The 17793-nt window shown below is 33.3% G+C and overlaps 1 protein-coding gene across 3 annotated transcripts in view; it reads right to left on the bottom strand.

Moving 5' to 3' along the window:
* The window catches only part of CFAP54 (cilia and flagella associated protein 54), a 95441-nt gene that overhangs the window by 9480 nt on the left and 68168 nt on the right, over positions 1 to 17793 (bottom strand). For all 3 annotated transcript variants that reach the window (XM_031553952.1, XM_031553949.1, XM_019611314.2), the window contains exons 46-58: positions 16964 to 17146; positions 15115 to 15201; positions 14069 to 14191; positions 12569 to 12622; positions 11236 to 11440; positions 10884 to 10978; positions 9355 to 9524; positions 4789 to 4891; positions 3388 to 3526; positions 2373 to 2530; positions 1985 to 2170; positions 962 to 1088; positions 303 to 458 (exon numbers count right to left, since the gene is read on the bottom strand). In XM_031553952.1, coding sequence (XP_031409812.1) covers positions 303 to 458; positions 962 to 1088; positions 1985 to 2170; positions 2373 to 2530; positions 3388 to 3526; positions 4789 to 4891; positions 9355 to 9524; positions 10884 to 10978; positions 11236 to 11440; positions 12569 to 12622; positions 14069 to 14191; positions 15115 to 15201; positions 16964 to 17146 — 1786 coding nt within the window. The remainder of the gene's footprint in view (positions 1 to 302; positions 459 to 961; positions 1089 to 1984; positions 2171 to 2372; positions 2531 to 3387; positions 3527 to 4788; positions 4892 to 9354; positions 9525 to 10883; positions 10979 to 11235; positions 11441 to 12568; positions 12623 to 14068; positions 14192 to 15114; positions 15202 to 16963; positions 17147 to 17793) is intronic.

Below are 17793 nucleotides of genomic sequence, written 5' to 3'. Positions count from 1 at the left end.
AGACTGATGCAAATAAGCTAATTAGCTTTCTACAGTGTCTTAAACCTCATCAGCTATGCCCTTTGATCCCTGATAACACAGAGATGGAAAAAGTTCTACTGCAGTTTTGAAATTATTCATTGCATAATGCACCTTGAATATGCTATCATGATATGAAACACAGGAAAGAAATCTGCAATTACAGGGATACGTATCCACATCTGTTCTATTTTGACAGGAAAACATCTCCCTTTTAGGAAAGCCCACAAGTATAAGATTATCATACAAATGCTATCATGATGAACAAACAGGATTTTATTTACCTATCTGAAAAAGAAGTTGAGCTTCCATATCTAGTGCTTTTGTTGCAGATGCTCTGCAAAGCTTCAGTGCTGTTTCTAAATGTTTGAGAGCATGTAACCATTGCAGCGGATCTTCTCTTTCAGGTGTGCAAGCTACTCTTTCAGCTAATGTGTTTCCTAAGGAAAAACAAATAGACATCTCTTAGTAAATGATTTAATAAAAAAACAACTTATGCAAAACAAAGTTAATTTCCTAGAACAAATACTGTTATATATTTGCCATTACAATCCAATTCTCAAAAATTTAAGTGATTAATGGACATAGATGTGGAAGTATCATACTATTTCACTACTTCACAATGCTAATAAGGTTTACTTAGACAATTCAAAATAAGTTTAGGCTACACAAATCAATCTGTCACAAATGATCTGTAAGTACTGGCAGTAAGCCACTTCCTACCACTGTTCCACCTGACAGTTGCAGGTAGAACCCACCCCTCTGTCAGCATTAACAAACTCCAAAATTCCTTATCTACTAACCAGATCCAAAGGCTTCTCTGAAATAATTGGTTCATTATCTTTACTTCTGACATATCAGCTTATCTTATCTGCTGATGTATAAAATATGAATGAAAATGAATGAAAAAATATATATATTAATAAATTGCATTTTTTCTTACCAATTCTCATTTTGACTTGGGCCAGAAGGTTTATATAGGGCAAGTAGATATTTTTTGCAGGTAGAACAAGGCAGGTCATTGTACTGTCTTCTATCTGCTGTTCAATATATTCTCCACAAAAAAAAATCTATGAAAAGAATATGTTTTGTAAAACTGAGTTACAGATAGCAAATTAAATCCTTTGAAGAAGTAAGTTAGGTACTTGTAAAACCCTAGAACTCAAGAGTTTCTTATAAAAGAGCACTAGAAGATGATCTGATACTCTTGAACTCCTTTACTTCAATTTGTGATTGTCTTCTTTGCAGAGAAGTTTGGTATCAAACGGAGAATTTCAATGAACTCTTAATCAGATTTATTAACACCATTTTGGTTTCTAAGAGTAAATTCACTCAAAACAAGTTGTCTTTCAGAAGCAGAACTCCCAAGTAACCTTATTATTAGAAAGAAGCTGTTATGTCTGGAAAGAAATCTGACATTCAACAAAAGCCAGAGGCCAGAAAGGAAAAATAACGTACCTATGGACCAGTCAAACTTTTCATTCATAAAAATAAAGCAATGGGGAACGCATTATAAATTGCTATGTCTGTAAGGATTTTCTAAGTCAGATGACTCTAAGTTAAGGAATAAAGCTAAATTCTTAAACTTCAGTGCTCAGAAGTCAGGAATTTTATGAGATGTACATTTTCCCTGAGGTGCTCAGCATAATGTATCCCTCAGATTCAAGTGGGAAAACTGAGCCTTCAGCACCTATGAAAAATGAAACTCCCTATTTCAGTTTTCACATATGAATATACATTTGCAAGTATTCAGGATTTTTTAAGCCACAAAAATATCAGGCTACTTAGGACCATGAATATGCAAGATGAGTATACAAAATAAGCTTGGCAAGGTGAATTACTTCTTTATACTACATAATCTTGGGAAAATTCCCAATTAATGGGAATAGCCCTTTAAATAAATTGTTAGAAGAGTTACCAGAATCGTTGTAAGAATTTGCAAATGCTGTATAAATTGTATACTCACTTCCTTCAAGGTGATTTCATGTGCCAAATTTAGTAAGTTTAATGGTTCCACTGAAGAAGAACAATTTTCCATATTCTCTATTGTTTGCAGCGCTAGTACATCTGTCATCAGAAGCATACTTTTCACAAGAGTCAAAGAAGCTGGAGGAGAAATAAATTTATCCTCTTGGAGTAAACTGATGATATTCTGTTTGGACATAGATAACAAAAACCAATGTAGTTACTACTTTTGATGTCTCTTTATGAGGACAAATCGCACAAAGTGAAAAAAAAAATCTACTGTGGAGTCACTATTTCAAGTTTATTTAATGCTGGCATCAGCTGTTCTGACTCTACCAAAAAAAAAAAGTATCAAAGAAAAGCCAACAGTTTCTCTTTTGTGCTCAAACCTGCAAAAGAAGTTTAATGTCAGCTGTGGGACATCCTTCTTGCAGGTCAAGAATTGCTGCTTGCACCATCATTTCAGCCTGAGTCTCAATATCACCAAAGGCTTCTGCCTCTAATATTACTTCTTTTATAATACTTCTGCATTCGGCCACATAATTTTCTAAAACAAGGAAATATGTGATTAATAAAATATAACAGAAAAGACCACATTGTCTTCTTCCATTTTAACAAGTTGATTCTTCTCTAAAAATTTACAGGAAATCTGAAAATATGGATTCCACATTTTCCACTTCATAAATTCTGTGCCAAATTTGCTCTCAGAAAAGAAGAGAAAAATTATAGTGTTTAAATCATACATTCCTTAAATTCATCAAAATGCATTTTTAATATGTAAGTCACCAGCAATTAATAATTAAATTTTGCAGAGTAGATGTCATATTCAAAAATCTGATCTTAGTTAGTTAGCATTCCAAAATAGTATCACAGAAGAGATTAATATAAAAGTTTGTCTGCAGACCTGGACTGTGATTTTGATACTAGAGCAAGCTTCAGAATTTATACTGTTTATAGAACTAAGTAGGAAAAACTTTTTCTTTCATCATCAAACAAATCTTTAAATGTACTTCATAGGATCTCATTTAAAATCTTAAAAAGAATCAAGAACATGATATTTTCATTTATAGGCAATATAAAAAGTGAAAGAAGAAAGCTTTTATATTTTTAAGACTAGTGGCTTGTATTTTTAAAACAGACATAACTATTTAATTTGATTTCACTTTTAATTACCTTTGAACCTTTTTACTACATGATTATCAAAAGATAATAAACACCAATGTAATGGTTTGTGTTTTCAACGCTCTGAGGAGAGATTATACTCAGAAATACAGTACAGTATCCTTGCTGCACAGGATGAATTTATTACAAATAATTGCACAGGACTGTTAGTATTTTTATTTATGAAAAATAATTGAGTCTTCCCATTATACTCCAAAAGTCTAAATCAAAAAAGGTTAATACCTTCCTTATCACCAGCACTGCGTAGCTGTGTTGCTAGTGTAGTCACTAACATTTTACGACACCTTAGCCACAGATGTATATTCAGATGATCTTCTGCTACAGTACTATGAGCCTGTTGAACAACTTCAACACAAGAATCCTAATATTTCCAAAAGCAAGAGAAACGTTAATTATGGAATCGATTGCTTTACTACAAACAAAGCAACAGGACAGTATCAGTTTAAAATAAATCAAGTTAATGCAAATATATTAAACATAAATTCATAATCATAACTAAAATTTTATTTGAAGAATAGATACTGTTACTTGCTTGTTTTTTTATATATATAGCAGGAGTCCATTTATTATTTAAATTAAAATCTATGGAAAAATTGAAACATTAACTAATTAAACCAGTTTTTATGGGTGTGTGCATAAATATATATTACTTGTAAGTGAAAAAAACTGAAGCACCACATGATGAGCAGCTCATGGAGAATAATTCTAAGAGTCTGGACTTTGCTGGTATCAAAAAGAAACCATTGCACTGAACTCTAAGGTACAGAATGGCCTACTGTAACTGTTCAGTGGGGTAATATTGAGTTCTGATACATAAGTAAAGATTAGAAACAAATTTCTAGTCTTTGATTTCTAGTTCTAAGCATTTCTAATGATTAGAAACAAACACCAATTTAATGTAGTATTGGAAACACCTAGCAGAATTCTCAGCTCAGCTCCCTGTGCCATTTTCACATACTATAAGCAGTCTTTTTATTACTAAAGCTCTGCAGTCCATAGCTAAGATTTGCCTCAGATATGCTCCAGAAAGCAATAAAATGACACTTTCTCTGTTCATAGGATTCTATTTGCCTTATTGTGCAAATGTAAATGTGTGGTGTATAATGAATAGGTTTTGCACACTGGTTTCCCAAAGCATAAGTCAGTATCTTTCCACGCTAGCCAACAGAATTTCACTGATACCTTGCTAAATTTGGAATACAGCAATAATGAGAAGTGTTCTGTTTGTCTCTTAAATTAGAGAATACTCTGTGGAAGGTTTTCAAATTAAAAAAAAAAAACATAAATTATCTCAATTGAATTGTACACCTGCTATCTATTTTTTCATTTTGTATCTTGTTTTTTATAAAATAAAAGGAGATTTTCAATGCTGTCACAGGAAACTATTCATACAAAGAATGCAATTCCTAACCACATACAACAGAAATGGTGATTATAGAGATATGTTGAATATAGTACAGCTAATCAAGCAATTGAATCACATCATATACCATTTTCTCCCCAAAATAACAGCAACCGTGTGATATGGGTGACTGCTGTGTTCCAACATTCTGAAAATCTCCAAACACTTAGTACAAGACTTCATATAACAAAAAACAATATAAATACTAAATCCACACATACCAAACTCTCCCTTTTATCCTTTTTTTCTTGAAAATTTGTCGCTGTCATCCTAAAAATATCTGCATCTTGGAGAAGTCGAATTGCAGAGAAAGCCAAAGCAACGCTATGAGACGGAAGAATATTATTAAAATCCACTCGTTATACTTGTCATTATGTTTTCATTATAAGAGATATTTCACTTCTGACTCTATCAGAGATATTTATAAGCAATTTTTAATGATTGCTTCATTTGAACATAAAACTTGCATTAAAAGTATATTCTGAATTTGTATGAAAGTGAGAAAAGAGTAGGAAGAGAAACTGTGTTGCCAAGAACAGATATAACCTGATAATAATGGGTAAGTTAAGAAATACAATCTTCTGTTGGAGCAATTAAAATGTAACTCCAGTCAAAATTTCTGTTATCCACATCTATCTCCAGGGATAGGCTTTTAGAAATTAACAGATGTAAAAATGAAAATTATGAACTGGGAGAGTTTTCCAGACTATATATTTTCCTTTTGTTACATCCCCATAACTAAATAATCACAGAATTTCAGTAAACACCATCTATCAAAACTTGAACAAGGTGCCATGCTGGGATAACTTCATCAGAAAGCAATCATGTGATATTGACTCTGAGTTCCCACTGCCCCATCACAAATCCTTTTCTGGAGCTCTCCAAACAGCATCTTGAATGATACAGGCATTACTAGGACTACTGCAGCAATTAGCTGAACCTCACATGACTCCGAAAAGTTATGACTTGGGATGTCAATATATTGCCAGTTTTCTTAAAATACTTACTGCCATGCTTTTATCCATTTTCACAGTTTTTTTTGAAGCTTTCAGATACAATTTTCAACTTTTATGACATCTATGAAAATGTAATGCTGTAACATAGACTTGGTGAATAAAATTATTTTCAGGGTACACAGACACTTGCAAAACCAACATAATGAGAACTTTTGAACAGGACTTTTTCCCAAAGAAAATGCTGCTCCATATATTCTGAGACTGAAAAAAAAAATAGCAGTGTCTCACAGTATTAACTTTCCATCTGTAATTGTACATTTTCCCCTGAATCTGTATCTCCTCTTTTCTTGTTTTGCAATGCTACTTATTCTTCACCCACTGAAGCACATTCTCCTAATGATGCAAAAGTACTTGGGGGTATCTCTAGGTCACCTCAAAGATTTTTCAGTTAATTGTTAAAGATGTATAACCAAAATCCAAATCTATACTGAAGTCTCTTTACATAGAGAGATTTTACATACAGAGACTCTATACAGAGACTGGCTGCTATAGAGCAAAAGGAAAAAATAATTTATGAATGCCTTCAGGTCTTCTTACTTACACTACCAGGGTAGTATAAAGAGCTTACAATGCAAGAAGGATTCAGATTGCTTGAATGTATTGCTTTTGAGAAGTATTAGATTAATTGCTATAAAGGCAAAGTTCTTGATTCATGAAGAGTTCACTGCTCTGAAATTACTCACATTTAAACTCACTACTCACAAATTACTCACATTGTTCTGCCAACATGTACATGACCACAGGATATATAAGCTCCAGAGGGTATTGAGAAGCCCTCCTGCCATTTCTAACTCTATCCTCCTTGTTGTTTTTGTGATGCAGAATCGGATGGATTACACCAATTCACCACAAATAGGTCCAAAAGTAGCAGTGAGAACCACAACTGTTAATATCTTGTCTTTCAGCTTTCAGAATTCAGTCCTTATGAATCTCCTTCATCATCCTTTTACCTCAGTTTTATTCACTGATGTGAAACTAGAATAAATCAGTGTTGAATTTGATGACAACTCTCTCTCAAAAAAAAAATGGAAAAGATGAAACAAAATTTGCTTATAAAAGCAAAACGAACACTATGGATATTGCAATGAAATATCCCAGATGCTTTTCTTTCTTTTTATTAAGAAGAGTTTCCTCCTGAAACCAGACATCAAAGTTAAAATTACGGCAAAAACTGACATTATTCAAAACGTTTTTTGAGGTGCTGTGACTAACTTTTCTCATATAAAATGGAGAAGGTGCCGCACTCAAGAGTATATGCAAGCTTCTAAGAAATATTAACCTACCTTCCCAAGCCCTATGGCCCCCAGCTAACTGTGTTGTCAACACTCAGAAATTCTGAAAATGAAGTGATTTATTTTAACATGCTTACATACAAATCACAACGTTAAAACGTTAAAAAGGCCTCAAGACCAAGACTTCATATACATACTCTTTTAAGTAGTAGTTTATTCACATAAACAGACAAGTACATATTTAGATAATCAGAAACCTCACAAACTTGGGGGAGATACTGTCTAGGTATTTTCATTGAGGCCAAATATTCTTATACATACAGTTATACTGAGGGATTAATTTTGTGCAAGGCAGAGGCTGTAATGTAGAAGTTTCCCTTGATGAAATTTTTGTGATCCTCTTTTGCTGCCAACAAGAGTGATGTGTCTATATATTTCCCCTGACAAAATACACATCCTGTCATCAGCCAACTCAGAAAGTGGCAAGATGATCAAAATAGGAAAGTACAGCTGACTGTATCAATTTCACCACTAAATCATTTCACCAAAGGAAAAAAAATGATGAATTTCTGAAATATCATGCAAAGTTTGATTTCTAGTTTGGCAGGTAGGAAACATTTAGCTGTCCAAAGGAATGTTTCATTTCTATCTGAGGCAGATAGATCAGCAGTTTCCATGGAAGGCATTGCAATAAAGTTGTAAAATAGTGTAAAAACAACAACAACAATAACAACAAAAACTCTTGCTTTGTCTGTAGATTTTTGGGTTCTTCTCTGCTATCTGACCACTGTCAATATATAAGGCCCATTAAACAGCCTTCAAAAATTTGCGAGCCCTAAAAAAAATTGTCCATAAAATGCTTCACATTTATTGGAACCACCGATACTGTGAAAAAATGTCTTCAATCTTAGGCAAGTTACAAGACAGGAGAGAAACTACATTGTAGTATATACCTACATGTCAAAAAGAAGGGAGCCAATTTAGCAGGATGAGTATGCTAGAGCCAGTGTTCTATTAACACAGATTTTTACCAAGCCTAGTATCAAGATAAGCCAGGATTATTTACAAAATATTGCATATATCTATGCATTGGTCCTTAGTTGCTAATACGAAAACTTTATAAAATCCACATTCAAAAACATGATGAGACTACTGTTCAGTGATTTGTTGTTTTCTCTTTGACAAATGACAAACTAGTGTAATTCAAAGAGCACTCAAATAAATTAATATTTCATGGTGAGAAATGTAGAAATGCCTACAATAGCCTACAAGCTCTTACTTCTCATCTTCACTAATGGCATTACTAGCTTTGATATAAATTATTGTAGTCCTAATTTGTGAACTTTAAGGAGACCTCTAGGTTTTAAAATAACGTAACAGAAACTCAGGTGATAGATTGAGCAGCAGTACTATTTTACTGCTTTCATTTTACTGCTCCATACAGCACTCTGAAGCTCCTGTCCTCATTAATGTTTTTTATTGCTATAATATAACAGCTCAAAAGGAACTGTGCTACTTAAAAGCTATCTGATTTGGAGCTATGTTTGTTTGCTTAAGATAGCTGGGTGAAACAAAGTAGTTTGCCTTTGACATAGTAGAAAACTTTTTTTTTAATTGGGCATAAAGGGAAAAAAACTCCTTTGAGATTGATTGGCCACCTGAAAAATCTACAGCTTCAGCAAGAGTGTTGCAGGAATCCTCACGATAAGAGTATTCTAACGATAAAAGGAAACATTAATTTGCTTTTTGGCTGGTGCTCACTGTAATGTTTGATTTTATGTAATACTTTTGGTGTTGTTTAGCCAGACTAGACCTAACGAAAGTGACAAACAGGGATTACTTCCTATCTAAACTCAGTACAGGCTGACAAGTAACAGTGCTGTGCCTCTATAAGTTGCTTGTATCCTCAAAGAGTTTTTACTTTAATAAAAAATGCCCAGAAGGAGCTCGTCACTACTGAAAATGATGTATTTTTAAAGTATTATCCTTTTTATACAAATTAAAATTACAAGTATACTAAGCAGAAGAATCCTCCTAGACGAAAGATCAAAACAATGGTCAGATTCAACATCTGTAAGTAGTTAATATATTTATGTATGCTCCGTATATTCAAAGAACAGCAAAAAAAACTGTTGTTTCTTGAAGTTCTCCAAAATAATTGAAAACCTCAAAACACTTTAAAATAGTAAAAAATGCAGGACCTAACAAATCCAGACTCTAAACAAAGAGAAAACTTCAACTTTTTCTTTGATTTTGTACAAAACTGTATCACAGAAACACCTCACAGAGAAATCACAGGCTTATATCTGATGACCTTTAAAAAAGTAAGATAAAGCAATAATGAAAAATAAAATACCAGTATAAATTATATTTGTGAGTGCATTAATGGGCTTATTATGGTTAGCTACTAAAATTTAGAAAATTACTGTAACTTTGTAGACATAAAGGATTTAAAGAAGAAGTTGCTAGATTTTTATTTATTCAGTTAGTTTACATAAGCAAGGCTGTATAATACACGGTTGTTCATAAGGATGTTTACCTGAAAGCTGCTCGGTGCCATTGCTGAGAAATACCTGCAAGCTGAAGTTTGGCTTCAATAAGAACCTCTAAATCTTCTGCAGAACACAGAGATATCTTCCCATCATATTTGTCCTGTATGTTCTGCACAAGACGGTTAAGACTTTCTTCAGCTTCTGTTAACAAAATTCCCTAGAGAAGAACACAGCATTGTATAACTTAAAAAAAAAAAAACCCGAAACTTTTCTTAAAAAGTGTTCTATTCCATTATAGCCTACTACCACTACACCCTGGAAGAAACTAACATTAAGACAACGTCCTTTTTCTATAAGTAGCTAGGGCTTGTAATTTTGATTTTGCAGATTTATAGGTTCTAGGTGCTGAAAATAGCAACATCTTAACTGTGCCTGTACTGTTTTAATTTATGAGCAACTGCATTATATACCATAAGAGAGTACTTTATAGCTTAACAGCAGTGCTCAATAATTTTAATTCCTCTCATTATCTCATAGCTATACTTGATAATTTTATAGTGTACTTTTTACATGCTTAGTAATTTTAAACAATAAAATACAATATCAAAATACAATATGAAAGACACTGCAAGACATATTACAGTCTTTTCTATCTGTACTCTGATAGATCTTTGAGCACAGTATGTATACTGAAATTTCAGCTGTAATTTGCAGTCTTTCTAACAAACAGAGTTGTAAGAAGCCGGGAAAGCCAAGTCTAAAACAAAGTAAACTTTAAATAAAAGCTCAATCATGGAACTTTCAGAAGAATTCTTTGGCTTTTTTTAGGTGACTTCTCTGATAAATTCGGAGCTCTACTGTAAGAGAAAGAATCAAACAATTAAAGAAAAATCAAGAGCCTAAGAAATATATTATGTCTCTTAAATGAGCCCGATTCAAATTAATTTAACATTTCTATTGTAGTTATCTTCGAGATGCTATGTTCACATAATTTTAAAGCTATACTAAAACTTCTAAGTTTCTAATTCACAGCATGTAGCAACTGCCATTCAAAACCAATCCCCATTTCACCAGATGTATTTCACATACTACTCTGTTTGTTAGAATGGCTAAAAGCAGATACTTCTGAAGTGGAAAGCCACTCTGAAAGAGGAATATGTTAGCTTTTGACTTTTCATGACGTGGATCTACCAAGCATGAAAGTTACAATTTATCAACAAACAAACCACCTAAAAAAATAACCTACACTATTTTTCTCTAAATAAATTATTGGAGAGAGCAAGGTAAAAAATTTGAGACATTTCATATATGATAGAGAATTCATTTCCATTTATTTGTAGAGCATACTGCTCCATCAAAGTCTCTGACATGTTCTACAACTGCCACCTCTGAAAGGAGATAGTTTGTTCCTGAAAATTCATTCAGTCTCTACTCTTGTTGCTGAAACCGCCATACTGAGATCTGATTGTGAAAATACGGACATCTATGTCATAAATTTAGTTACACTGAAAACATTAATAATGTTTTAGGAACCATCTGAAGTTTATTAAGCCCTTTTTCTAGAAAAAAAAATTACCTTCAGCATGGTCATATTTAATTCAGCTTTACAGTCAATGAGCTGCATCACTGTGTCTCTTTGTTCCCGTTGTCTTGAATTCTTAACAGCATCAACTGTCAAATGCATTTCAAATGAAATTTCAGATAACAGAAGCAGAATCAAAGCTATATTTAGATATATTAGCTAAAATTACTTGAAAGGTCTTAATGTTGTTTATTATTTCCATAAAGATTGATATGATCAGCAACAATTAACATTAATATTGTTTAAAATGTGACAGTTTAATGCATGTGCAATTGTTAAAAGTAAAAAAACAATGTTTCATAATTTGCAGAATAAATCCACTTTTTCAGCACCCTTAAATTATTACCTTTTACATTTGATGGTGTAACTCCATCTGGCTTGTTATCAACAGAATATATGTATTTTTCCACTTTTTCAGGTATATAATTTATTGTGGCAGAAAGGCAAATGATGAAATGCATTTTGGCTAAGATTAATTTGTTCATAATTTGTTGGTCGCACAGTGGCACTACTGTTAAAGACAGACTCCAATTAAATATGTCCTCCAGTACCTAAAAAAAAAATCAGTAATTGTGATCATTTCAAATGACATATTTTATATTTTTATTTTTCAAGGGATATTTTACTTCTAATAATAATAATGTTTATCAACAATTAATATGAGCAGCATTAGCAATGTGATCTTGGTCATAGTCATAGTTGATTTTTTTCTTCCCAAACTTAATTCTCTCCCTAGCAGCTACTGCTGAGGCTATAGCCTCAGTGATCAATTTTCCCACAGAAGATGCATTTAACCCTTTGTGTGGGTTCTAGTTTTCTACATTGTCCGTAGCACTCTTTTAGCTAAAGCTACAAAAAGCACGTAGGTAAAATGTAGTTCATAAAACAAAGTCAAAGGAAACTCTGCTACAACTTCCCCTAACTAGAAAGGTGAGGCAAAGAAAAAATGTTCATCATTCTATCTAGAGCTCATTACCCTCACTTCAGATTAATACATTTAGAAGTACGAAGTCTATACAGCTTTGCAAAATGAGGAGACCAATAAGAACTGCGTATAGACTGTGAAGTGTTCAAATCAAAATCTCAGGAAAAAACACAATTTAGAAATAAATCTGAAACAAGTGAAATTGAAAGCTGTCAAGATAGACATTTCATTTCTATCTTCTAATATCAACTGTTGTAAGAGACACATAACCTTGCTGTAAATAAGAGATGAAAGTGAAGGGAAAAAGTTGTTGTTCTTTTTTCTATTTTATCAGTTTGGTTATATGGTATGGCTTTTTTGCTGTTTTCTGCTAGCATCTACTTCTACTTGCTCAACGGATCTGTGACAAAGCAATTAAAAATGGAAAACAAAAAAATCACTGATAAACATATAATTTTAATTAAAATGAGAATTAATTAATTTTCAGATTCACCTTTTTCTTTCAGCTTCAATCTAAATTAGGATAAGCCTATGAAGAGAACTCAGAAGGTCAAACAGCTGATGTTCTTGCTATTTTAGTAGGATGAAAAACAGTTGCTATTTGTTGCAATGAAACTGTTGAGGAGAATAGGTTTTCTATTAACTTGTGTTTACCAAAATATGTTTTCTGAACCAAATAATCTCTAACTAAAGCCACTGAAATAAATCTATATGTCCAGCATTAAAATTTTGGTACTTTCAGGTTATTTTTTACCTGTAAATTTGTAAAAGTCAGGAGAGATTTTGAGGAGTCAAAGTACAGTAAGGTCTGTAAAAATCAACAGAATAAAAAATTAGTAATGCGTTATAATAGAAGTATGAGATAAGCATGTCAGCAGAGAAGCAGACAAGTATAATGCATTTCCAACTATTTTTTTATGGCCCGGAAAATATCAACAATTGGTATCTATGGGTTTCACATTTCTGAACAACAACCTGAAACCAAGATCTACCCCTACATCTCCTATGACATTCACCAGGACTCTTCAACGTGAATCGAAAGAAGGCAGAGAAGTAAACCAGCAAAAATCCTCTTCCAACAAAGATATTGGCCACCATTTGCCATATATATTCTTCACATTCCTGAGTCCCAAAGCTAACTCTAGACTTAGCACATACCTCCACTGCTATTCAGCAGAACACAGACCTGTGAATGTAATGAAAGGGCAAAATACAGATTAAGACAAACTGAAGACTTCCAACTCCTTTTGAGGGCTATAAAAACAACAGATATTCCTTGACTTACACACACTTTGTTTTCAGAATCCTAACCCGAATTCCAATCCCTGCTCAAAAACTCTTTACTTTTTCACTAATCTGTCTACAGAGGGGAAGGAAAAGATAGAAATAATTTCCAGCCTTCATCCTTACTGAGAGCTCTGTCTAACAGTCACTTGTGTTTTATGTGATTTTTATTAATTCTTTCATAAAATCTAACTCCAAATGTAGCCCTACACTATCTCTGTCAATGCCTGAAAAGTGGGCCCTTCTCCTCAGTCTGAGAGTCTTACAGAAGTCCAGCAAGAATTTCTACTTGAACCACATTGTAACAAGAGTCCTAATGCTGAATTTTAATCTCATTAGCATCAGTAAGGATTAAATACATTCCTTACTGTAGCCATGAAGAAGGGAGATTTGCAGAATGAATTCCAGTGAGGGTGTTAATAACTCTGTATGGCTCAACTTTGTGAAAATGGAAAGAAGCTTGCGCTCTAAGGAAAAAGACTGAGTTTCAGGTTTTTATCTTTTCTTGTAGTTTGTACAAAAGAATTATTGGTAGGTTCAAAAAGTCTGACTGCTTATCAAATATATTAAATGTAAATATTTGACATCATAAACTTAGTTGCAATTTCCCCTATTAGTTCAGACAGTTGGCTACTGTGAAAAAAAGATACTGCTGCTTTGTGCTCATTCTAGCCATTGCAAGGCTGCAGGATAAGGCCAGTCAGGCCATTGATCTCACTGGCCCCATGTCACCCCAGGTTCCATCAGCCCCTGTCCCAGTGAGGCCACAGGAGGACCAGACACCAGCTCCACACAGCCCTGCCCTGCCCAGCCTGGGCTCAGCCCATTCCCAGGGAGTTGCCCAGTGCCTCTGGTGTCCTGTCCCTGCCTGGGTGATGGGAATTTTGCTATCCACCTTAAATGGGCTGAGAACTGAATCAATCATATCTGAATCAATTATATTTCAATGTTACATTTAACTGGTGTTTACCTTCATTTCTTCGGGTTTTTTGTACCCTGCCGGTATTTTCCATGGGATTCTTTCTCCACAATTAAGTAAACACAGTTCATGAAAGGCCTCTGTAAAAAATCCTATATCTGTAAGTACTTTAATCTGTGAAAAAACAACAGAGGCTTGTGTTTAAAAAAAAATTTTAAATCCAGCTTTTTTTTTTTCCTCTATATGAAATATATTTAAAGGTAATTTTCAAGAAGATTTGACTACTGAAATAATACACTGATGGAGAATGTTCTGTAATGAAAAGAAATCACTAAGCAAAAACTCAAATATGGGTCTTAAAAGAAAAATGAGGTAAAAAAAACCCATAACCTTCTTCAAAAACTCCTGAGAAAGGAAAAGGTCTTAATTCATGCAGTTATAACTATGAATCATAGTCCAAGATCAGCCACTTATTCCTGTTAATCTCATAGTACTCAGCTAGTCTCCCTAATCCATTTCAGCATTTCCTGAAAATATCTAAAAGCAATAATATTTTGACTCTTAAAAGTTACATTCCTTGAAAAAAGAGAAAAAAAGTGAAAACATTAGTGAAATCATAAAAGTCTGACAACTGGGTTCCACTATGAGACTGATAACAAATCTGAAAGTGAACATTATGAGTAAGTAATTTATGTTTTGCACTTAGGAAAACATAAGAGAACAACACAAGAAGATAAAGCATGAAACAATGAGTATGGATTTAGGAGAGAAAAATCTTATATCTTTAATGTTAATATCTGCTAAATGGAAAGTAGAAAAATGATATTTAGCACTTACTGTAAGTCACCAATAATAAAACTTTCTAAATAACTCTACATCCTACAAAAAATGAGAATATTAATATTGTTCATTTAGAAAGTATTCCTATTCTGCAATCTGTTTTATTAAGAAATACTGAGGATCAGCTCCACTTTAAAGCACCATTTTTCACAGTGGTTGTATATCGAGACATATTTCATCAAATATATTTAACAAAGAAGTGAAAAGTTTATTTCATTTACAATGTGCCATGAAAAAAATAAAACTTCTTTGATTACCTTGAAGATTCTTCCTTCAATGCATTTAGCAGGGTCCTTACAAATCTCAGAAACAAAGTATTGGTATAATGTGAACAAAGGTAAAATCTGTAGGAAAATATTAGGTCATCTAGTTATGAATGGTATAAGGGGTTCAATTACAGAAATGTATATCACAAGTTTATATCACAAATAGATTGATAATAAAGCAGTACTGCTTTCACTGCCACATGCTAGGATGTCACCACTATTTCCCTTGCGCTGTATGAAGGACAAAGATTTTACAAAGTTTTTCAGCTGGCTAAATGCAACCCCTAATTGTTTAGCACTATGTTACGTGAGATTTACAAAGTGCAATGTAAAGTTTCTCCAAAACTTCAGATTTTTGTTCTGCTTTTTGATACTGTTGGTGAGTAAATCTACTGGAAAGATACTGATATAAGGGGTTTCTAAAACTGTCTGCATATTTATGCCACAATTGTTTCCATATAAGCAGTAAAATGATGGAATGCTGTGAGCTTTAGAATATAAACACTATGGTGTCTAGCAATTGTGTAGGTGAAAATATATCAATTGTAAAATAAACTAGATGATGAGGAGGCTTTTTGACCAATTCGTTTCTGTTCAATTAAATGCTTTTGTGGGGAAAAATTACATGAATGTTAAAAAAAAAAAACTTTCTAGTAAGCACACTGTATAAAAGCCTTCAGAAAAGACAAATTATAACATCCTTGTTACTTTCTTGTGAAATGTGCTTTTATTTTTTCATAGAATAGCTTCAAAATTTGGATTACAAGAGCTTCAGACAAACATTTTAGTTGTAGCCATACTGTTTCTAACTGACATTTCTAGTGCTTCTACAAAATTAGTATTTGAAGTCTTTTTTTTTAAATAAAATTTTAATATTGATATATTATGATTTACGTCAAATCATCTCAATGCTCATCATCCAAAACATTCCTACACATTAAGCATTCAGTGGAAAAGAAGCTCTCATTCTGCAGAATTTGTTATTGCTTTGATTATACTCTATGGCCTGGATCTATAATCTGCCAGAGCAGGTGCAAAAATGCAAGCAGCCAAATTAAGTATCCCTGCCTCCAGGTAAAGTTCGTTCCTTGATCTCACCCCATCTCCCATAGTGAGGGCAAGTTAGATTAAGATGACTAACAAAGTGAGCTCTAGTAAAGAAAGGTAGAAAAAATCATCAACCAGAGACAAAACAGACACTCTGCCTGAAGAAATCAATCCAGTGAATGGTTTGCTGACAAGAAGGAGTAACATGTTGTCACCTCACCTCCTCTCTAACCTCTCTTCTATCTCCACCTCCAAACTAGTCACAAAATCTTATCCCCTCACACTGGCTCTGCCACTTGTAGGACCCTTATCTAATTGGATTCAGCTCATTAAAACAGCAGCAAACTATCTGTATATATATAATTGTTTTGATTCAAAGGTTTTTTTCCAGCTGGAAGTTGATTTATAAAGGTATCAAATTGACAAGATGTAAGAAAATCTATTGGACCATACAGGTGCTAATAGGAACAGATACAGAACTGCCCCTTTTCAGTACTAGTAAGCAACAGAATCTATTTATTCCACTGTATGGTACTGCACCCTCAAAAGAAGTTAGATTAAACCAGAAGAGGTCAGTCATTAAATGAAGGCAATAGCCACATGATCAACATAAGAAGGAAAGTATAAAAGTAGTCCATACAGAGAAATAACAGAATGTGAGAAAGTTGCCGTAGAGCATAATGCAGAGATATTTTACTAGAGCTTCCATGGCTTGTCATAAGTACATCCAATAATATAATAAAATGTTATAAACTTATAAATAAATAAATAAATGCTATTAAATTATACTTACTGTTAAATTTTGTTTTGCACAGTGCAATTCAAACATAAGGAAATTCAGACTTGCAACTACGGTGGAGATGTCAGCTCTGTAGCGATCAGAGAACAAGTCAATTCCAGGAATAAGTGTGTGTGTTTCATACTGTGCAAAGTCACAGTCAGACGTGGGATGTGGGAGAGAGGCCCTAAACAGAGTCTAAAAGAAAGCAATGAACTATATATGAAAAGAAGTATAGTCATTAAGTGAGACATTAAGAATCTCTAACTCCTGAGACTCATAAATGACTTCATAAATGAAACTAAGTCAGTGACAAAGTATCTAGTTGTTTCAGGATAAAAACATGAAAAATATACATTTTTAAATGGTTATTGATTTGTATGTGAACTTGATGGAGAAGAAGAAAAAAAAAAGAGGCTGTAACAAGTTTATGGGCAGCATTTCATGGCACAGGCAGAAATTAAAAACTGATCTAGGTGCAAAAAAATAATCATGAAAGATTCCTTAGCAAGTGCTCCCCAAGCAATGAGAAATCTCCCTAAAAAGCCAATTGCATTTCTCTCAGATTCCTAGTGAAAGTATCCCAAATAAACCTTTTGAAGTACTGGAAAAAAACTAGGAAGTCACTAGGGGTTCTTAAAGACTCATTTGATAATGCTTAGGATAAGATTCTGATCAGCACACTGAAATAATACAGTGATGTATTCAGACATCTCCACAGTCAAGGAAAATACCAAGGAAAAATTCACTGCAATGAGTTTGGAGAAATATTCAACCTCTTTATCAGTACACAGATGTTTCATGCAAATGTCTTCTATCACAAGAAAAATATTTTTCTTTTTTTT

This window comes from Meleagris gallopavo, chromosome 1, assembly GCF_000146605.3.
Source record: "Meleagris gallopavo isolate NT-WF06-2002-E0010 breed Aviagen turkey brand Nicholas breeding stock chromosome 1, Turkey_5.1, whole genome shotgun sequence".
Taxonomy (NCBI): domain Eukaryota; kingdom Metazoa; phylum Chordata; class Aves; order Galliformes; family Phasianidae; genus Meleagris; species Meleagris gallopavo.
Note: the sequence above shows the minus strand (reverse complement) of the source record. Positions and strands in the feature narration are given on the sequence as shown.